Source organism: Phyllobates terribilis, unplaced genomic scaffold, assembly GCF_046119375.1.
Source record: "Phyllobates terribilis strain yellow unplaced genomic scaffold, ASM4611937v1 Scaffold_1__5_contigs__length_1240528914, whole genome shotgun sequence".
NCBI lineage: Eukaryota > Metazoa > Chordata > Amphibia > Anura > Dendrobatidae > Phyllobates > Phyllobates terribilis.
In genome coordinates this window covers 1,014,311,251-1,014,334,221 of record NW_027362761.1, presented here as the reverse complement: position 1 = coordinate 1,014,334,221, position 22,971 = coordinate 1,014,311,251, and the positions used below count along the sequence as shown (strand labels likewise).

The window sequence follows — 22,971 nt, the reverse complement described above, 5'->3', positions numbered from 1 at the left end:
ACGCAGGGGATGGATCTTTCAGAAAGACAATGATCCAAAACACCGCTCCAAATCTACTCAGGCATTCATGCAGAGGAACAATTACAATGTTCTGGAATGGCCATCCCAGTCCCCAGACCTGAATATCATTGAACATCTGTGGGATCATTTGAAGAGGGCTGTCCATGCTCGGCGACCATCAAACTTAACTGAACTGGAATTGTTTTGTAAAGAGGAATGGTCAAAAATACCTTCATCCAGGATCCAGGAACTCATTAAAAGCTACAGGAAGCGACTAGAGGCTGTTATTTTTGCAAAAGGAGGATCTACTAAATATTAATGTCACTTTTCTGGTGAGGTGCCCATACTTATGCACCTGTCAAATTTTGTTTGAATGCAGATTGCACATTTTCTGTTAGTACAATAAACCTCATTTCAAGGCAGAAACATTACTGTGTCCAACAGTTATTACATATATCAAACTGAAATAACTGTTGCAAAAACACCAATTTTTAAAAAACATTAAGCTTAAGATTAATAGGGGTGCCCAAACTTTTTCATATAACTGTATATAGTAAAATTATGTAAACTTTAAAATGATTTTTGGTTCAAAGGTTGTGATACAATACTTGGACTTTCTACACTGGGCGTAATTTCTCTTGATACATCAATTTCAGCTGTTCAAAGGCCAATGCAACTGGGTCTGATTCACACAATTCTGTCAAAGATACACTGTAAGAATAAAAAAAGGACAGGTCATTCATATGTTCACTTTTACCTAGTAGGCAAAAAACTGCCATCCACAGCTTCTTCTATAGAAAGATACAGGAAAATTCAGCAACTTTTTTTATACGCAACACCACCCCTTAATAAAATGAGTGAATATATGATTGTTAAATTTAGGGTATGTCTCCATGTAGCAAAAATGTTGCAAATTTTCGTCTGTGTATTCACTTGTGGAAAATCCACTGTAATTTAAAGTATTGTGCATAAGGTTTTAAAAAGCTATATGCAAACACTGTCAAAAAAATCTGCAGCGTAAATTGACCAATGCTAAGGACTTGAAATCTGAAGCATGTCAATGACTAGATCACCATTTACAAAGGGTAAAATGTGAGGCTCACTTTTTTACAATAATATTTGTAGGTGACGGCCTGCAGCGGAGATGCTGCTTGGGCTTACGTACCCTTTGGCTAGGTTTTACGGCATGTTTTAAATGGTAATATTGTTCTTTGTACAGTGGTTCTTATTTAGTAACAGTATGATAGGTATTATGCAGTTATTATGTTGTGATAATATGTGTTCATATTATTTGTGTAGTGGTATTAAAGATAATGTTGGTCTTAGTGCGTTTTGTTCATGGAGGTAACATTTAATTACCGTTTCATGTTTATATTTGTTCCTGCTATAGCAGTATTATTTGATATTTATATACAGTGCAGACCAAAAGTTTGGACACACCTTCTCATTTAAAGATTTTTCTGTATTTTCATGACTATGAAAATTGTACATTCACACTGAAGGCATCAAAACTATGAATTAACACATGTGGAATTATATACTTAACAAAAAAGTGTGAAACAACTGAAAATATGTCTTATATTCTAGGTTCTTCAAAGTAGCCACCTTTTGCTTTGATGACTGCTTTGCATACTCTTGGCATTCTCTTAATGAGCTTCAAGAGGTAGAAATTGTTTTCACTTCACAGGTGTGCCCTGTCAGGTTTAATAAGTGGTATTTCTTGCCTTATAAATGGGGTTGGGAACATCAGTTGTGTTGTGCAGAAGTCTGGTGGATACACAGCTGATATTCCTACTGAACAGACTGTTAGAATTTGTATTATGGCAAGAAAAAAGCAGCTAAATAAAGAAAAACGAGTGGCCATCATTACTTTAACAAATGAAGGTCAGTCAGTGCGAAAAATTGGGAAAACTTTGAAAGTGTCCCCAAGTGCAGTAGCAAAAACCATCAAGTGCTACAAAGAAACTGGCTCACATGAGAACCGCCCCAGGAAAGGATGACCAAGAGTCACCTCTGCTTCTGAGGCTAAGTTTATCCGAGTCACCAGCCTCAGAAATCGCAGGTTAACAGGAGCTCAGATTAGAGACCAGGTCAATGCCACACAGAATTCTAGCAGCAGACACATCTCTTCAACAACTGTTAAGAGGAGACTTTGTGCAGCAGGCCTTCATGGTAAAATAGCTGCTAGGAAATCACTGCTAAGGACAGGCATCAAGCAGAAGAGACTTGTTTGGGCTAAAGAACACAAGGAATTGACATTAGACCAGTGGAAATTTGTGCTTTGGTCTGATGAGTCCAAATTTGAGATCTTTGGTTCCAACCACCGTGTCTTTGTGCGACGCAGAAAAGGTGAACAGATGGACTCTACATGCCTGGTTCCCTCTGTGAAGCATGGAGGAAGAGGTGTTATGGTGTGGGGGTGCTTTGCTGGTGACACTGTTGGGGATTTATTCAAAATTGAAGGCATACTGAACCAGCATGGCTACCACAGCATCTTGCAGCGGCATACTATTCCATCCGGTTTGTGTTTAGTTGGACCATCATTTATTTTTCAACAGGACAATGACCCCAAACACACCTCCAGGCTGTGTAAGGGCTATTTGACCAAGAAGTAGAGTGATGGGGTGCTACGCCAGATGACCTGGCCTCCACAGTCACCAGACCTGAACCCAATCGAGTTGGTTTGGTGTGAGCTGGACTGCAGAGTGAAGGCAAAAGGGCCAACAAGTGCTAAGCATCTCTGGGAACTCCTTCAAGATTGTTGGAAGACCATTTCCGGTGACTACCTCTTGAAGCTCATCAAGAGAATGCCAAGAGTGTGCAAAGCAGTCATCAAAGCAAAAGGTGACTACTTTGAAGAACCTAGAATATAAGACATATTTTCAGTTGTTTCACACTTTTTTTTTAAGTATATAATTCCACATGTGTTAATTCATAGTTTTGATGCCTTCAGTGTAAATGTACAATTTTCATAGTCATGAAAATACAGAAAAATCTTTAAATGAGAAGGCGTGTCCAAACTTTTGGTCTGTACTGCATGTTTATAAGTCTCTTATTTTCGTTGCAGAGGGAGAGGAGGGAATACCTTGGAGCTTGTGTCTGTGATTTTTCAGCACCCTAATAATGCCCCTCACTGTTCAAATACTGAAGTGTGTATGATACCCTGTAGTACGTTCATGCATATAGTAAAAGGAGAGGATTGTCTGAATAGTAGAACTGAAACAGGAATAATATCTTACCTTATAGATGCAATGGAAAGGGAGAAGTCTCTCAGTACATAATAAGCATCCCCTGAATTAAATCTTTAACAAAGAAAAAAAAAATAAAACTAAGACTGCTGCTAAAGTATTCATAAAACATGTGACAAATATCCAAATATTTTTTATTTCATTTTCCACTGTTACTAACATTCACGTTTACTGAATGGGTGGCAAAAAAAAAACAAATGTGGACACCACCTATTCTATCATATTTTTATGTCTGTTTTAAAGAGCTTTCCTTTTGCCTTTTCTTTGGCCAGTATACAGTATATCATTATACCTTTTTGTTTCAACTGCATTGAAAAGACTTATCTTTTTTTAAATGGGAGATAAAGGTATACAATAATACAGTTGTACAGATAAATGCATGTGTCCCTCGGAAATTTACAAATATTCACACTATGCATAATGAACCAAAATGTTGTATACCAAGTATACCAAGCCATTCTTGTCCTGCCTGGCTAGAGGAATATGGTAGACTTGAGCTTCTTTTCTTACTGCAACCAGGTATCAGTATTTGAAAAGCCTTTTAAAGGGCTCAAATACCATTCACAGACATTGGGAGAATAGTTATTAGTTTGAAAAGAAAAAAAGGTCTTTGAGAACCAGGGATTATGTATGGGAAAGAATCAGGGAGATTAGAGATATATGGAAAGAATAGGCTGTTGACTGGACTGCCTTCTGTGACATCAGGGTCAGATTCAGGTTTACATGGGATTGGAGACTACAGAGACAATGTAGGTCCACTGTCTGCCCCACGCCTTTAAAAACTCACACAAGTTAGTTATTGACATCTCAGAGCACATCTTTGGCAATGCCATCACTTTATGATCAGTGGAGGTCTAACCTCTGGATCAAACAGTATAGCGTGTGCTATTCTAGCTAGTAGATAAAAAAAATGGAAACATGGCTGATTAAATTAAAATCAATAGGATCTGGCATGATTTTGTTAGTGATATTATCCAATAAAAAATATATAACAAAACATAGAAACCGTCAATATTTAACTTATTACATACTTTCAAAAAGGACAACATAACCAAACTGTCCATGAAAGAATGTCCTTGTTTCCTGTAAGATAACTAAAAATTTTGGGATGTATTTTATAAATATTACTAGAGGCAATGTGTAGGTTACCAGTCCATACCCTGCACTATCTCCAATCTCCCATAATCTATTACAAGTAAACATCCTACCCCAGACTGCTTATTTGCAACCCTACTAACACCTGACTATGTGGCACTACTTTTGACACCACAAATTCTCCTCAAAAATTCTGTGATGACTATATATCCAGGTCTGGAGAATGTAAATAGATCACTTCCAAATGGCCCTTCATCATTTTTTTGTAAGTTTAGTGGTGAAATATGTTTCATTATGTTGGAATGCACTTCCAAAACTTTAAGAAGTACAGTAAAAGCTAAAATCTGTTTGCTGTTGGTAACAAAGAACATTTTGAACTGCTGGGCTTAGAACATACCCATTATCTTCAGCAATGGCATCCAAGCAGCCATGTTTGAAGAAATCCAAGGCATAAGCATTAAGGTATCTTGTTCCTTCAGAAGTTTCAGCTCCATCAATGTGTAGCAGTGGAATATGTTTCTCAGGAATGTAAGCTGTTTGCATCATGAGCTGTTGGAACATCATAGGTACCATTTATAGTAAAATATAAATATAACATCATTTGCTTTTTGCTATGTATTCAAAGAATGAGCCTTCTTAAAAAGTGCAGATGATTGAATGCAGCATTTTGCTCCATCCCCTTCCCCATGCTGCCTGCACAGTGAAGTGATTGGCACCTACAAGCGAAGCAAAGTAGTTAGTGAACTCCCAACATGGCTTATGCAGAGAGCCGATGTGATGTGAGTTTGTCACTATCGGCTGCGCTCAGCATAATCAGAGATCAAAGTTTCAAACCTCAGTATAATGAAGTGAGCTTTGTCATCTTGGTCACTGAATATGCAAAGCACAACAGCTGATAACAAAATCACCTCCACTGCACTCTGCATAAATATCGACAGAAATGGCAGAAGATTAGCATCCAATAAATGAGGACAGAATTGAATAAAATGCATTGCACATGAGTCATACTGTCTTCATTAATTTCTAGGAGCTGTTGTTATATTGGCACACTATTTCTAACCCTAACTTGGGTTAGAGTTAGGGATTCATTTAGGGCTAGGTTTAGTCTTAGGACTAGAGTTAGCCTTAGTGCTTTGGTTAGGTTCAGGGATAGGGTTAAATTTACAAGTGCTACTCACTAAATTAGAATATCATCAAAAAGTTTATTTATTTCAGTTGTTCAATACAAAAAGTGAAACTCATATATTATATAGAGTCATTACAAACACAGTGATCTATTTCAAGTGTTTATATCGGTTGATGTTGATGATTATGGACTACAGCCAATGAAAACACAAAAGTCATTATCTCAGTAAATTAGAATACTTTATAACAACAGCTTGAAAAATGTTTTTAAAATCCGAAATGTTGGCCAGTAAATGCACTCAATACTGATTGTGGAAACTTCACACTAGACCTCAAGCAGCTTGGATTGTGGCCTCTTCACTCTTCCTCCAGATACTTGGACCTTGATTTCCAAATAAAATGCAAAATTTACTTTCATCTGAAAATAACACCTTGGACCACTGTGCAACAGTCCAGGTCTTTTTCTCCTTGTCCCAGGTAAGACGCTTCTGGCGTTGTCTATTGGTCATGAGTGGTTTGACACAAGGAATGCGACACTTGTAGCCCATGTCCTGGATACGTCTGTGTGTGGTGGCTCTTGAAGCAATGACTCCAGCAGCAGTCCACTCCTTGTGAATCTCCCCCAAATTTTTGAATGGCCTTTCTTATCAATCCTTTCAAGGCTGTGGTTATCCCGGTTGCTTGTGCAATTTTTTGTGCCACACTTTTTCCTTCCACTAAACTTTCCATTAATATGCTTGGATACAGCACTCTGTGAACAGCCAGCTTCTTTAGCAATGACCTTTTGTGGCTTACCCTCCTTGTGGAGCGTGTCATTGACTGCCTTCTTGACATCTGTCAAGTCAGCAGTCTTCCCCATGATTGTGGAGCCTACAGAAACAGACTAAGGGACCTTTTTAAACACTTAGAAAGCCTTAGCAGGTGTTTTTTCTTAATTATTCTAATTTACTGAGATACTGACTTTTGTGTTTTCATTGACTGTAAGCCATAATCATCAACATTAACAGAAATAAACACTTGAAATAGATCACTCTGTTTGTAATGACTCTATATAAGATATGAGTTTCACTTTTTGTATTGAACTGAAATATATTAACTTTTTGATGATATTCTAATTTTGTGAGAAGCACTTGTACATAAAAATTGATACATAAAGGAATAAAACTTGTTACATAAAATGTAAATAAAAAAAGCAAAAAAATAATGTAGAACTTTTTATTTTCAAAATTTTAACAAATGGCAGAAAAAAACCTTGGCAGTCAACGTACACACTATAATTACATCAGAATTTTCATGAAATAGCAATTCATGTGCTAGACTGCTCTAAGGGACTCTGGATCATTGGTTAAAGGTAGCACTTACCTGAGAGCTTTGCTACTGCATGAGGTTGGAATATCTTATTAATAAAACATATAGTATGATGTAACTTGATGAGATTCACCTCTGTTTACTGTAAAAACTGAATAAGTTTAGGACATTATGTCTGCCCATGCTATTGCTATGTGGCCTTTATGTACAGCTGATGATAATGGCAATGGAAACCAACTGAGAGCTGTATAAACCCATATATAAAATCTACAGTTCTTCATTTTAATTAGTTTTTATATGTGGGTTTCTTTCTTTTACTCACACTGCTCAGGCTTCTCATATTCATCAAGTCTTCATCGGTATTTCCTGACAGACATGCAAAAGGTGAAATCCCACTTCTTCCCTCACAGCATGGCATCAGGTGATCGACCAATCCTGAATCCTTACACTCTGTACCTGAAAATTCTGAATGAAGACAGTGCATTAAAAATAATACGTTCAGGCAAATGTTAAGGGGATTAAAAAGTGAAAATAAACTTGAGAATTGCATAAAATGCCACTGTGCTACTGCAACCGACTCCTTCCTCTTCTCTGACAGCAGTCATTAAGAACTTACCCTAAATATTCACCTTCCTTCAGCCGTTTACCAGACAAAAATAAAAGTGATCAGTAGGAAAGTGTTATCTCCAGGACATATAATAATTGCAACCAACTGTGATAAGACCATCACAAATAATTCAACCCTGTTGGATTTTTGCTCACATACCAACATTGATGTAAGCAATATTTTTGTTCCACCTCAGCCCATCTGGGAATGCCCTCAAACGTGGCAGTACCACTTATTTGTGGTTGAATTTATGGGTTTTCACAGTCCTATTTTTGTTGAGATTATTTCCAAAATATCTGAAAAATCCTGGAAATGTTGGGACTATTGGCAAGTGCAGTTGCTGGTCACACATTATATGGAACGTTGTCCTCATAGACTTCAACATAACTTGTAAATTGCCAACCAGTCAGCTAGGTCTTCGGGCTTAATGGAATCTGAGAGTCCAATACAATGTAATGCTGAAGGCCTTCACGTTTTTAGGTCCCCAAGTGAGTTTTTAAAAAAGGTGCAAATAAGTTTAATAAAATAGATTATAGTAATAAAATAGATTATAGTAAAAATATAACAAAAAAACTTTTCCCATCGGTTACATAATAAAGTATAAACATTACAAAATAAACAGTATTGTTATTTCCATATATTTCCATGCTTCTAAAGGTGTAAATATCACCTTATATGAATGTCTGGAAAATAAACAATGCCAAATGTTTTTCGTCATCTAGCTTTCCAAAAAAGTGGAATAAAAAGTGAAAAAAGTACATTGTACCCTAAAATAGTACTGCTTAAAACTGCATCTCGCCTAGTAAAAAGCATGTCCTTTCCATGCTTTATGAACGGAAAAGTACAAAAGTTGTTCTCAGAATATGGCAACCCAAAATATATTTATTTTTTTAATTTGTAAAGGTTGTAAACTAAACAAAAAAGTACATAAATTTTGTATCTCTAGCTGTACTAACCTGCAGAATAAAGTTACATATCCTTACAATTTTATCAATATTTTTATATTTCACCCCAAAAAAACTTTAAAGATATAAAAGATTTTCAATAGATTTTATGGTACATTAAACCAATTGTGTTGAAAATGGTATCTGATCTTCAAGCAATATGTAATGTGTAGCTTAAGTTGATCAGATTGATATACATCTTTGTGGGAAAAGTTGAAACTTACATTTTATTCATTGAGATCCCTTTTGTTTGTATACATGGGAGTTAAGTGGGCGGTCCTATTCAGTGACTGACAGTCATCCCTGTATGACTGTACATACAAAGATAGCTGTCAGTTACTAGTAGGACCACCCACTGGACACATACTTACTGATTTTTGAAAGTGGTAACTGTTGCTCCTTCTCCATATCTGCCAGTTTGGAACCTGCTAGAAGACATTGTCCAAATACAGTAGAAACTTTCCTGTTGTATTCCTCAATGACAGAAGCAAAATCTTCTGGAAGTTTATCAAGAAAAACCTGTACCAAAATAAAGCGTAGACACTCTAGAATTCTGTTTTATTTGTTGTATTTTTATTTAATTTATTGATCTTTATATATTTTGCCATTACTAACTATAATATTGTCTGATGGAGTAGTGGTTAAGGAAAACTCTAAACAAAAACATGAAAATTGTCTAACATACATGTCTAACTAGCCTTGTTGCTCACAGTAATCAATCATAATGCAGATTTTATTTCTAGCATTTTGTTGGCAAGTGGGTATTAGCATGATATGCAGTACTGTTAGAGCATGGTAGTAGTGTGGGTTCAAAAGCTGAGTCAACACATCAGGAGCAGGTTTCAGAGCTAAGGTCCAACCAAAAGAATGGTCTAGGCAGGGCTCCCCAACCTGTGGATCGCATTCTTATAATTTGTGGCTAGTAGCTATCTGACAGCTTGTTGGATTAGCACCAGGTCTAGCAAAACAGCTGTGAAAAAAAGGACTCCAGACGATTACATTTGTGAGAAGCCCCTGGAGCAGTGCTGGATGTGCATGTACTAGTGGGAAACGGGGTGAATATTTTTTGGTAACCTGGAGATAGAATGTAACTGTCAATTAGAGGGGTGCTTGAAGCTGGATACTAGAGTGTGGAGGGAGTGTTGATGTAAGAATATCGAATGGGTGTAATGTGATAAGCCCATGTTCAAAAGTATACTGCCTATAAGGGAGGGGTACAAGGTCTCGGTGGGCTTTCTGTGGGGTAGCTTTGACTATCATTATACTGGTAATGTGGGGCTCTGGGTGTCACTATGGTCTTTGTATGTGTGGGGGGCACTGTATATGGCTCGCAACAAGTCTGACAGCTGAATGTGGCAAGAAAGGTAAGAAGGGTTGTGGACTACTGGTCTAAGGGCTCATGCAGACTTCCGTGGATCTGAGTCCAAATATGGACAGCAATGCATGGACTGGCCTCGGGTCTCCCGACCCAAGTAGGACAGCCTGATAGAAATAATGAAGCTGTCATGCTCTGGTCGGTGTTAGAACTCTCCTGTTAGTTTTTTTTCTATTTTGGTCACGTGACCTGCTGCCTATTTATTCCAGCTCCGCCCTTCTGGCTTTGCTGGACTTCAGTATTATTTGACTCTCTATCTAGCCAGGTGCTTTTGTACCTATCTCTCTAGTTCGTTTGGTCCTTTGGACCTCTAAGTACTTTTTGTCTTTTTGCTCCGCTACAACATCTGCTAGGAGGTGTCCAATTTTGTCCCAGTCCTTAGTTCTTTTAGGGACCCCTCCCTTTATTCTATAGGTCTGCATTCAAACTAGCTGAGGACGAAGGCGGGTCTGTTCACAAGGAACAGGTCGCCCGCTGCAACGTAGGGAATCAGCTCAGTCTTATTGTAGGGACAGATTCCCTTTCTTTCCTTAGTTCTTGTAGCAGATCATAACAGTCGGAATAAGAAAAAAAACAAAAACAAAGTTCTGTTATACTGTTGGCACAGTTGGTTTTGATTGATATGGATGGTCCATGACACCCATAATATCTTTTTATTTATTTACACATAGGTCCTTTTGGAGGAGATGGGTTGGAGAAATCCTGGTAAAACATATTCCTATGTGGGGTTGGTGTAGATGTTCACTCACCAATGTGGAGTCAACATGTACACGAATCATTTAATACATGGTGTAAGGTAGCACTAATGATCATGTTGAGGGGCACTCACTTCACTGGGTCAATTAAAGCATACATGCAACGTTTTCTGGTAATATGAAGTCCAGCAGTTTATTACACATCATAAACTGCTTATAACATAGTCCATCTCAGTGGCTAGCAGGAATATTACACATGTAATATCCTAGAGCAGCTATGCCTGCTTGGCTTCAGATACAGACTTCAGCAAGGTACAATATCAATATTCATTTAAAGCACTGATTTACCTTTGCCGGGTCTTAGCTGCTTCTATCAGCTCTGTTCTGCCACAGCTGTGGATTAAGGCTCCCGAGATGTGGTCTCCAGGCCACGTGCCTTCCAGGGCTACTGGTGTCCTAGAAACAGGGATCAGGCCTCTTGCCTTCCAAGGCTACTGGTGTCCCAGACACAGGGACCAGGTGTTAGAACCCTCCTGTTATTTTTTTCTATCTTGTGTTTTGTGGTCGCTTGACCATCTGCCTATATATTCCAGCTCCGCCCTTCTGGCTTTGCTGGACTTCAGGGTTGTTTGACTGCTTTGCTAGCCTGGTGCTTTGATGTCTATCTCTGTCAGTTTGCTTGGTCCTCTGGGACCTCTAGTACTTTTTGTCAGTTTGTCTTTTGTGTTCTACAACAATTTCTGTTTAGGAGGTGTCCCATTTTTGTCCCAGTCCTTAGTTCTTTTAGGGACCCCTCCCTTAATTCTATAGGTCTTCGTTAAGATTAGCCGAGGACGAAGGCGGGTCTGTTCACTAGGAACAGGCAGCCCGCTACATCGTAGGGATTCAGCTTAGTCTTACTGTAGGGACCGCTTTCCCCTATCTTTCCTTAGTTCTTGTTGCAGATCATAACAGTAAGTCCAGCCCAAAAAAACCTAAAAGGAAATAAATTCAGGGATCAGTATGGTTTCCGTCCAGGAGTTGGCTCAACGCCTGTAGGGATTGTCTCTGGAGGTGGCCGAGCTTCAGCAACACTTTAGTAGCTGTCCTGGAGCGCATTTTGTCGAACCCAAGGTAGGACTGCCTGATGTTTTTTATGGTAAACAGCAAGATTTTTTTTCCATTAAAAATGCTTGTTTGTTATATTTTCGTTTGAGACCAAGATCCTCTGGGAATGAATCACAGCGCATTGGTTTTATTATGTCACTTTTGCACAAAGAACCACAGGGTTGGGCCTTTTCTCTCCAGCCTAATGATCCGTGTTTAAGTTCTGTTGAAGAATTTTTTCTGCTATGGGTCTATTATATGACTATCCTGATCGAATTTCATCTGCTGAATCAGAACTTAGACGTTTGAATCAGGGGTCTGATGATGTTGAAAATTATTGCACACACTTCAGGAGATGGACTTCAGAAGTTAAGTGGAATGATTCGGCGCTGAGATGTTTATTTCTTGCTGGTCTGAGTGAAACGGTTAAGGATTTGCTAATTGCATTCCCTGCACCTGAGACTCTGCAGGAAGCTATGCAGTTAGCTGTTCGTATAGACAGGAGACTGAGGTGCAGGCTCAATGAGGTAAAGACTCCTGTAATGTCAGGTCCTAGTCCCTAGAAAATCTGCTCTGACGGTGGGGAACCGATGGAGGTTGGGGGGATGTCACTACGCTCTCAGGAAAAAGACCGGAGATTCGCCGAGGGATTGTGTCTTTATTGTGGTAAAGGTGACCATTTGATTAAGTATTGTGAGCGTCCTTTAACCACTTCGCGCCAGAGCCTGTTTTTGCCTTGGTGACCGGGCCAATTTTTTCAATTCTGACCACTGCCAGTTTATGAAGTAATTACTCTGGAACGCTTCAACGTATTCCCCTGATTCTGAGATTGTTTTTTCGTGACATATTGTACTTCATGATAGTGGTAAAATTTCTTCGATACAACTTGTGTTTATTTGTGAAAAAATCGGAAATTTGGCGAAAATTTTGAAAATTTTGCAATTTTCAAACTTTGAATTTTCATGCCCTTAAATCAGAGAGATATGTCACACAAAATAGTTAATAAATAACATTTCCCACATGTCTACTTTACATCAGCACAATTTTGGAACCAAAATTTTTTTTTGTTAGGGAGCTATAAGGGTTAAAAGTTGACCAGCGATTTCTCATTTTTCCAACAAAATTTACAAAAACATTTTTTTAGGGACCACATCATATTTGAAGTCACTTTGAGGGGTCTTTATGACAGAAAATACCCAAAAGTGACACCATTCTAAAAACTGCACCCCTCAAGGTGCTCAAAACCACATTCAAGAACTTTATTAACCCTTCAGGTGCTTCACAGGAATTTTTGGAATGTGGAAGAAAAAAATTAACATTTAACTTTTTTCACAAAAATGTTACTTTAGACCCAATTTTTTTTTATTTTCACAGGGGTAACATGAAAAAATGGACCCCACATTTTTTTGTGAAATTTCTCTTGAGCGTGCTGATACCCCATATGTGAGGGAAAACCACTGTTTGGGCGCACGGCAGGGTTCGGAAGGGAAGGAGCGCCATTAGACTTTTTGAATGTAAAATTTGTCTGAATAATTAGCAGACGCTATGTTGCGTTTGGAGAGCTCCTGATGTGCCTAAACAGTGGAAACCCCCCACAAGTGACACCATTTTGGAAACTAGACCCCTTAGGGAACTTATCTAGATGTGTGGTGAGCACCTTGAACCCCAAGGTGCTTCACAGAAATTTATAATATTGAGCTGTAAAAATAAAATTTTCACATTTTTCCCACAAAACCGTTTTTCATCCCTTAATTTTGCATTATCATAAGGGTAATAGGATAAATTGCACCATGAAATTTGTTATGCAATTTCTCCTGAACACGCTGATACCCCATATGTGGAGGAAAATTACTGTTTGGGCACATGGCAGGGTTTGAAAGGGAAGGAGCGCCATTTGACTTTTTGAATGTAAAATTTGTTTGAATAATTAGTGGACGCCATGTCACATTTGGGGAGCCCCTAATGTGCCTAAACAGTGGAAACCCCCCACAAGTGCCACCATTTTGGAAACTAGACCCCTTAGGGAACTTATCTAGATGTGTGGTGAGCACCTTGCACCCCCAGCTGCTTCACAGAAGTTTATAATATTGAGCCGTAAAAATAAAATTTTCACATTTTTCCCTCAAAAAATGTTTTTCATTCCCTAATTTTGTATTATCATAAGGGTAACAGGATAAATTGCACCATGAAATTTGTTGTGCAATTTCTCCTGAACACGCCGATACCCCATATGTGGGGGAAAACGACTGCTTTGGTGTACGGCAGGGTTCGGAAGAGAAAGAAGCGCTATGTTGGCAGCAGACACCATGTCACATTTGAAGAGTCGCTGACATGCCAAAACAGCAGAAACCCCCACAAGTGACCCCATTTTGTAAAATACACCTCTCAAGGAATTCATCTAGGGAAGTAGTGAGCATTTTTTAATTTTTAAATTTATACCATTGGGCAGTGAAAAAAGCATAATTATATTTTTACCACAAAAAAATGTTTTACCCTCAGATTATACATTTTCACACAGGGCAATGGGTAAAAATGGTGCCGAAATGTGTCACACAATTTCTTCTAAAAGTGGCAATACCCCATATGTGGCTGTATCGTACCGCTCAGCCATACGGTGAGATCTGAGGGGGAAGGAGTGCTATTTGACAATTGGAGAACAAATTATTGTAGAATAGGCATTTGGATTTGGGAGCACAAAATTTTCTGAATTTCTTTTGGGGGGCAAGGACCATTTTGCTTTTCCAGAGCCTTTCTGCTACCAGTAACTTGGAAGTCCCTTATATTTTTAACAGATGATGGACCTGAGTGGGGACTAGCTTTTTTTGAGGACTGAGTTGAAGCTTTTATTGGGAACATTTTACGTAACATTTATCCGGTGCTCTAGGCTGAGCACTTACATCGGGGTTTCCATCTAAATTTCCAAGTGATGTAATTCAGATGAAACCCCTGCAGGATCCATTCACTATAATGAGGCAGCAGAGTTACTCTGGACTCCGTCTGGCCTCTGTTTAGTGGTGTCCTTTTTTTCAGAAGTGCACAAAACTGTGGCCAACCGCACTTTTATGCACGCCTAAAACAAATGACACCGTGGGATCCCAGGCTAGACGGCGTCCACAGTGGCCTATATCTGCCTCACTACAGGGAATCTTCCATCATGGGTTCTGGCTGAATCACGTATTTCAGAGATTTACACGGAAACTCTGGTGTAAGTGCTCAGCGCAGAGCACAGGATAAATGTGAGCAGAGCCTTACTGGGATCTTTGGGAGACATAATAAACAAATCAGTAGCAGGTGAATAATATTTGTTTTATTTATTTTTTATGCCGTTCCTAGTGTGATATAACTGATTAGATTACTTTATTCTTCGGGTCGGTGCGATTACAGAGATACCAGATTTATATTGGGTTTTTATGACTGACTGCTGTCACACACTAAAATACGCTTTTTTTGCAAAATCTAGTTTTTGCATCACCATATTTTGAGAGCTATAATTTTTCCATATTTCAGCCGATAGAGTCATGTGATGGCTTGTTTTTTGCGGGACGAGTTGACATTTTTATTGGAACCATTTTTGGGTATGTGACATTTTTTGATCGCTTTCTATTCCGTTTTTTGGGAGGTAAAGTTAACAAAAATAAACACTTCAGGAATTGTTTTTTGAGTTTTTTTTTATGCCGTTCTGCGTGTGGTAAAAGTGATCAGGCAGCGTTATTCTTCGGGTCAGTACGTTTACAGCGATACTACACTTACTGTATTTTTTTTATGTTTTGGCGCTTTTACACAATAAAACAATTTTATAGAAAAAAAAATATTTTTTTTGCATTGCTTTATTCTGAGCGCTATAACTTTTTTATTTTTCGGCTGATGGAGCTGTATGGCGGCTTTTTTTTGCGGAACAAGATGAAGTTTTCAGTGGTACCATTTTTATTTCTATTCTGCTTTTTGATCGCATTTTTTTCCACTTTTTGTTTGGCGATATGATGAAAAAGCATATTTTTTTTTTATTTATTTTTATTACGGTGTGCACAGAAGGAGTTAATTAGTGTGACAGTTTTATAGCTCGGGTTGTTTCGGATGCGGCGATACCAAATATGTGTACTTTTTTTGGTTTTGTAATAATATACGGATTTATTGGTTTAATATTTTATTTATTTATTTTGTGATTTTTTTTTTAAATAGTTTAAAAACTTTTTTTTTACTTTTTTTTTACATTTTTACTTAGTCCCTGTATGGGACATTAATTTTTATTTTTCTGATCACTGATCTCATGTAATGTAATAGACATATATTACATTACATGAGATCTTCACTGACTGTTTCAGTCAGTCTCCTGTCTAGCATCAGCTACATACAGGCTGAATCCAGACAGGAAGGACACCATATATGGCAGAGCTGGAGGCGGTCATGTGACCTCCAGCTGCCATAGCAACCCCAGGTCCTCAAACGAAACGGAGGTCTTCGGAGGTAAGTAAGACGACCCCCTCTTCTCCTGCTGTCTCCTATATGCCGCGATCACTATAGATCGCAGCATATAGAAAACAGCAAAGGGTTAACATCACTGGGACCTGATCTAATCAGGTACCGATGATGTACCCTGTCAGAGCTAACGCTCTGCACCGGAATCGCAGTGTTTGCAGGACCCTGGGGGTCCTGAGCACTGCGAGACCACCCACCGTTTTTAAACGTCGGCGCTGCACAGAGCCCAGGCAGCGCGGACGTTTATCTACAGTGGGCGGTCGGGAACCGGTTAAGTAAAGAAAAAAAAAAGGTCAGTTAAGCCCATATAGCTTGTTTACGCTCTGCAGGAGTATTTCTTTCTGGGAGTACTACTCTGCAGGGAGATTTGATTGAATTTCAGGTATTTGTGGATTGTGGTTCAACACTTAATGTGATTGATAAAGGGTTTTTGGAAAACCTTAAATTGAAATCCAAACCTTTGTCATCACCTATTTCTATGGTTGCAATTGATAACACTCCTTTGAAATGTATTACTCACAAGACTGCTGCATTTCCTCTATCAATGGAGTTCACCAAGAAATTTTGGACTCAGTTGTTTTGGATAATTTACCCTCTCCAGTTGTTCTAGGATTGCCTTGGTTAAAACTGCACAATCCTTTATTGGACTGGTCTACTAATGTGATTAAGTCTTGGAGTCCGAAGTGTTATGATAAATGTCGTAATGGTCGCATTGCGGCTGTGGAAAAAGTGGAATTACCTGTACCTATTCAAGATTTTTGGAGGGTTTTTTCAGAGGAGGAGTTGCAAGTTTTACCTCCTCATAGGGACTATGATTGCGCCATTGAGTTTGTTCCGGGTGCTACTCTTCCCAAAAGTCGCTAGTTTAATCTGACTATCCCTGAAAGAAAGGCCTTGGAGGAGTACATACAGACTAGCCTAGCTGCTGGTCACATTAGACCTTCTAAGTTGCCTGCGGCAGTTGGATTATTCTTTGTTAAAAAAAAGGACGGCGGTTTACGTCCATGTCTGGATTTCGTGAAATTAATAAGATTACCGTACGCAATTCCTACCCATTACCGTTAATTCCTGACTTGCTTAACCAGTTAGTGGGAGCGAAGTGGTTCTCCAAAATTGATCTCCGGGGGGCATACAATTTGTTACGTGTGAAGGAGGGTGATGAATGGAAAACTGCTTTTAGCACTCCGGTAGGTTATTTGAGAATCTGGTGATGCCTTTTGGTCTTACCAATGCACCTGCATTTTTTCAGAACCTTATTAATGACATCCTGAGACCTCTGATTGGTAAGAATGTAGTTGTGTATTTGGATGGCATTTTGATTTATTCACCAGATCTGCAGTCCCATTGGCAGAGTGTACGTGAAGTTTTGCAGTTATTGGGTGATAATTCACTCTTTGCTAAGCTGGAGAAATGTGAGTTCACTGTGCAGAAAATTAGTTTTTTGGGCTACATTGTCTCCAGCGAGGGCTTTGAGATGGACCCGGTGAAGGTTCAGGCTGTGCAGGAATGGTCTAGGCCATTGGTTTGAAATCTAAACAGAGATTTTGGGATTTTGCCAATTATTACAGGAAATTCGTTAAGAATTTTTCTGTAATTGTTAAACCTCTAACCGATCTCACCAGGAAAGGTGCGAATACGGCCCAGTGGACTACTGAGGCCATTGAAGCGTTTGAATATCTCAAAGAGAGGTTCAGTTCTGCCCCTATCCTTATGCAGCCTGATGAGACCAAGCCTTTTTTGGTCGAGGTCGATGCTTCATCGGTGGGGGTCGGAGCAGTTTTGTCTCAGGAGAACAAGGGTGGAGTACATCCTTGTGCCTTCTTTTCGAAAAAAATATCAGAAACCGAACTGAATTATGATGTTGGAAATCGGGAGTTGCTGGCTATTAAACTCGCGTTTGAACATTGGCGTCATTTTTTGGAAGGTGCTAGATTTCCTATTCATGTGTTCACAGATCATAAGAATTTGATCTATCTGGATGCTGCCAAGCGCTTGAATGCCCGTCAAGCAAGGTGGGCGCTTTTTTTTTCTCGGTTTCATTGTTCTGTTACCTATATCCCTGGTACTAAGAATGTTAAAGCCGATGATTTATCTCGCAGCTTCTCTCCTACGGTCGGTGCCGAGGAGGAGGAGAGCATTTTACAGAAAGGAGTTGTGGTGGCGGCCTTGGACTCCGTTTTGGAGAATGGGATTCTGAAAGTTCAAGATGATGCTCCATTTAACACTCCCCATGGGAGGTTGTTCGTGCCTAGAGCCTTTAGGAGAGATTTGTTTGTGGAGTGTCATGAGTAGTGTTGAGCCACCCCCGTAGTGTTCGAGTTCGGTTCGGTTCGTCGAACACCCGTGTGTTCGCCGAACTGTTCGTCGAACTGTTCGTCGAACACCTTCGAACACCGTTAAAACCAATGGCAGGCAAACAAAAACACATAGAAACACATAGAAAACACCTTCAAAGGTGTCCAAAAGCTGACAAACTGCTCAGAAGACATAACTAACACATGGAAAAGTGACAAGTACATATAGTCATGCGAAAATAAAAGAGGTGGAGGAGTAAAAGGAGGGGGAGACACAGATATAGGCATGTCATGCCCTTCTAAAATCCAAAAAGTGAGAAGCCGACACGGCCAGTCCGCTCCTGCCCGTGCCACCTCCGTGTCGCCGGGTTTGTGCCAGAGCCGCGGTGAACCCTGATGGCCAGCCCCCCTCTCCCAATACTGGTGCCTGTCCGCTGGTGGGTCGAGCGAGCCCCCCTGTGGTGGAGGCAGCTCTAAGCTTTTTAATTTAAATTGTCTCTCTAATTTGAATGAATACACTTTAAATCCATTTACAAGGATCTATTGGAGGGCAAGTCTCATGCCAGCAGCCGCGTAATTCCAGCTCCAGTAGCGTCCACTAAAGCTGCTGCAGTTAAAAAGCTTTTATAAGGATCGAGCTCGGCTGTCCACCGCAAGGCATCCTACTGCCAGTCCCAGCCCCTATGCCTTGGGGTGCCTCCTGATGCTCTTCACTGAGTATCCCATGGTCCCGAAGCATTTCCTTTGAAAAAATTAAGTGTCTAAACTACAGGTGGTGTAGCTTGCTTAACAGCCGGGATAATCCGCTGACTAGCAGACACTGCTACTAGGCACAAAGTATTTCCTGGGCTAGATGCAGTTAAAAATTTGTAATTAGATACTCTCGTTGGATGCTGAGAAAGCATTCCATAGAGTCTCCTGGCACGCCATATATGATTCTCTTAAAAAGCTTGGGGTAGGGGTCTAGGGGACCCTTTTATAGCCAAAATCACGGCCCTGTATCACAATACGTCACCTAGGCTGAAGATAAATGGAACTGTAGCACCCTGAGGGCTCGGTTGCTACAGAGGTATTGCACCTCACCCAGAGGTGTGATATCTCACTCTCAGGTAAGGATGGAGTGTGGATCAGGACCCGACACCTGCATGCATTACACCACATTACCGTGGGGCAGGGCGACCAATATGCCCCTGAGATGGGCACGACAGTCCCTGTCCCTGGCTGGAGTGGGGGGAGGGAACACTGAGGAAGGGGAACCCTGTAGTGCAGGAGCAGGGAGGAAGCAGTTCCTGGGTGCATTGAGAAGGGAGTATAAAAGGTGGGCACCATTTTAGTTCAGTGCAGAGAAGTCTGAGCAGAAGTGGCAGGGAGCAGGGGCTCTGCATGAGCTCTGCTCCAGAGGCGGGCCTAGTAACAGAGGCCCAGGCCTGGAAGAGGGAGAAGGAAGGAAGAGGAGAGGAGAAGGCTCCAGGAACGAGGAATGAAGGGATCCCAGGGGTGCGGACGGGCGAGTCGCCACCGCACGCCCGAATCCACCTGCGTGGAGGGGTCAGGCCAAAGGGGGAGACCGGTCCCCGAAACTAGTGGAGGCAGGAAACGACCCTCAGCTAGAAACCGGAGGCTGTGACATTTTATGTGGCGCAGCCCCTCGCTACACCCGCTAGGAAGGCACCACATAGGGTCAGGGAAACTGGCGCCAAGTTTACCAAGAGGAGGCCCGAGGCAGCCGGACAGAAGGGTTGGTAAGAAAGGCCAGACAAAGGACACACAAAGGGGGTCCTGTGAAGCGCTCCAAAGTTATCTGGAAGTTGTCTGAGACCCTCACCTGGTGAGCACAGTACGACGTGGGCAGCCGTTACCTGCAGATGTGGTCTGGATAATAAGAACTGTGAGTAAAGGCCCTGGACTGCATCACTGACTCCGTGTCGTTACTGCTGCTGCCCTGCACCATCACCCCCATCCACCGCATACACTGCCCTGAGGCTATACTCCTCCCGTGGGGAGTTATGCTATGCTCTGCTGCACCCACAACACCAGCCTCAGCGGTCTGCCCTGCAGCGGCGGTTCACTCTGACCGCAATCCACGGGTGGCGTAGTCGGACATTTAAACATTAAAACCACATAAATAGTTCCGCCACTGGTTTGACCACCCTGAGCCATGGAACCGGGTCGCCGCCACGAAGACTACAACCACCAGCATCCACCAAAAAGGGTCAGGCTCCGGGTGTCCCAAGGCCCAGGGGGTGCATCAGAACATTTTCATCACCTTTCACAATCACCAATGGGACAAGGCAGGGATGTCCTCTGTCCCCTCTCTTATACATCCTAGTGACGGAGCACCTGCTCTCATCAATTCGCCATAACCCCAATATTAGGTGGATTGAGGTGGGAGGCACCGAGTACAAGTGCTCTCTATTTGCTGATGATGTCCTAGTATATATCACTCAATCACATATATCCATCCATGCTGTTATGGCTGAAATAGATCACTTTGTTACATGGTCAAATTTTAAAATCAATGCAGCGAAGTCTGAGGCCCTCGATGTCTCCCTCCCCAAATCCATATAGGATTCCATCCAGTCCAACTTTCCCTTTGCCTGGCCCTCACAGGGTATCAAATACTTAGGAATTCCTATTCATAGAGACCTCTCCCATCTATGTTATCTTAATTTTGGGCCCTTTATTGAACAACTCCATACAGACCACGGTTGGCAAGTTAGAACTGTAAGATTCACTACGTGAACCACTGGTATTTTGTGGAAAAGCACATGTACACTGCGTTCCAAATTATTATGCAAAAAGTGTTTAGGAGTGATAAGGGAAGAATTTGTTTGTTTGTCAGTTAAACTCATTGATGGTGATGTGTGTCAGGGCTCTTTATATCACTGTAAGCAATTGCAGAAACCTGTGCTAATTAGTTTGGCAGGTGTGTCCAATGAAAGGCAAGACTACTTAAGAAGGCTGTCTCACATTATTAAGCAGCCTACATTTTCTGCCAAAATGGGAAAGAAAAAGGATGTGTCGGCTGCTGAGAAGCAACAAATTGTGGAGTGTTTAGGTCAAGGCATGACTACAATCAACATTGTGCGATGATCAGGATGAAGTGTCTTGGCAATCAAGAAGTATGCAGCTGATTCACAGTACACACGTGTGCGTGCTGATAAGGGCAAATTGAGGACTCTTTCCTACAGGCAATTACGTCAGGTTGAAAGAGCAGCGGCAAAAAAGCCTTGTCATAGCAGCAGACAAGTTTTTGAAGCTGCTTGTGCCTCCAACGTCCCCCGCAGGGTCCTTCAGAGGTTTGCAGCTGTGCATACGCCATCCTGTCGACCTCCTCTATCCACTTCACACAAGCAGAAACGGCTCCAGTGGGCCAAACATTACATGAAGACTGATTTCAAAACTGTTTTGTTCACGGATGAGTGCCGTGCAGCGCTCGATGGTCCAGATGGATGGAGTGGAGGATGGCTGGTTGATGGACACCCCACGCAAACACGGCTACAGCGCCAACAAGGAGGAGGTGGAGTAATGTTTTGGGCTGGAATCATGGGGAGAGAGATTGTCGGCCCCTTTAGGATCCCTGAAGGCGCTAAAGATGAACTCCATAATGTATGTGGATTTTCTCAAACAGCACTTCCTGCCATGGTTCAAGAAGAAGAACCGTGTATTTCACAGCAAGATCATTTTTCTGCATGATAATGCACCATCTCATGCTGCACATAAAACATCTGCATCTCTGGCTGATATGGGCATAAAAGGGGACAAACTTATGGTGTGACCCCCATGCTCCCCTGACCTCTACCCCATTCAGAACCTTTGGAGCATCATTAAAAGGAGTGTCTATGATGGCGGGAGGCAGTTCACATCTAAGCAACAGCTCTGGGAGGGTATTCTGTCCTCATGCAAAACAATTGAAGCAGAAACCATCCAAAACCTGACAAATTCAATGGAAGAGAGAGTTCAGAAGCTCCTTTCGAACAAGGGGTCCTATGTGAAAATGTAACATCACCTAGAATAAAGTTTTGAGTTGAAAACTGTTTGATTTCAGTTTCTAACAACCTGCTAATGCTTATAATTTCAAAAATGACCATTTTTTTGGTCTTTATTAAAATGAAAAGGTTGATCGAAAAGTTTGGGGGATCTAAGAGTGTGGCAACCCAGTAGTCATGATTACTTCGAATTCTGACAATATGAGGGTCATGCTGCAGGTAGTGCAGCAAGAAGGCACTTATGTGTCTTGCGCATCTCGGAGCCCCAAAATTATTTTCCGGGCTAGATGCAGCTAAAAATTATTATTAATTTTAAATCTGGTGAAGCTTTAGTATAGATGGCCTAATAGGATCAGTGCTGCACACTGCTACAAAGCCCAAATTATTTTCCAGCCAAGATACAGATAAACATGATTAGTAATTTGAAAGCTTAAAACAGTTGGTAGGGTGATTTTAACCAATCATCAAGCTTTTACTCTCCCCAGAATGACACAGGGGTAGAAAAGTCGTTTCGGATCCATGATTTGTTCATCTTTATGAACGTGAGTCTGTCTACATTATCAGTGGAGAGCCGCGTGCGCTTATCTGTCAGCACACCACCAGCAGCGCTGAACACACGTTCAGACAGAACGCTGGCTGCGGGGTATGACAAGATCTCCAAGGCGTAAGTGGCTAGCTCCGGCCATTTATCCAGATTGGAAGCCCAAAAAGAGCAAGGGTCCAGTGACA

At 41.0% G+C, this 22,971-nt stretch overlaps 2 protein-coding genes across 5 annotated transcripts in view; both read right to left on the bottom strand.

Moving 5' to 3' along the window:
• Positions 1-508: 508 nt before the first annotated feature.
• LOC141157210 (probable ATP-dependent RNA helicase DDX60) overlaps positions 509-22,971 on the bottom strand; it is a 1,123,923-nt gene continuing 1,101,460 nt past the window's right edge. For all 4 annotated transcript variants that reach the window (XM_073644228.1, XM_073644203.1, XM_073644220.1 and 1 more), the window contains 5 exons: positions 8,699-8,846; positions 7,099-7,241; positions 4,741-4,892; positions 3,240-3,302; positions 509-711 (listed from right to left, as the gene is read on the bottom strand). In XM_073644228.1, coding sequence (XP_073500329.1) covers positions 618-711; positions 3,240-3,302; positions 4,741-4,892; positions 7,099-7,241; positions 8,699-8,846 — 600 coding nt within the window. In that variant the 3' untranslated portion in view covers positions 509-617. The remainder of the gene's footprint in view (positions 712-3,239; positions 3,303-4,740; positions 4,893-7,098; positions 7,242-8,698; positions 8,847-22,971) is intronic.
• The window catches only part of LOC141166303 (cingulin-like), a 35,249-nt gene continuing 21,246 nt past the window's right edge, over positions 8,969-22,971 (bottom strand). The window contains exon 2 of the mRNA XM_073652866.1: positions 8,969-8,980. Within this exon, the coding sequence (XP_073508967.1) occupies positions 8,969-8,980 (12 nt within the window). The remainder of the gene's footprint in view (positions 8,981-22,971) is intronic.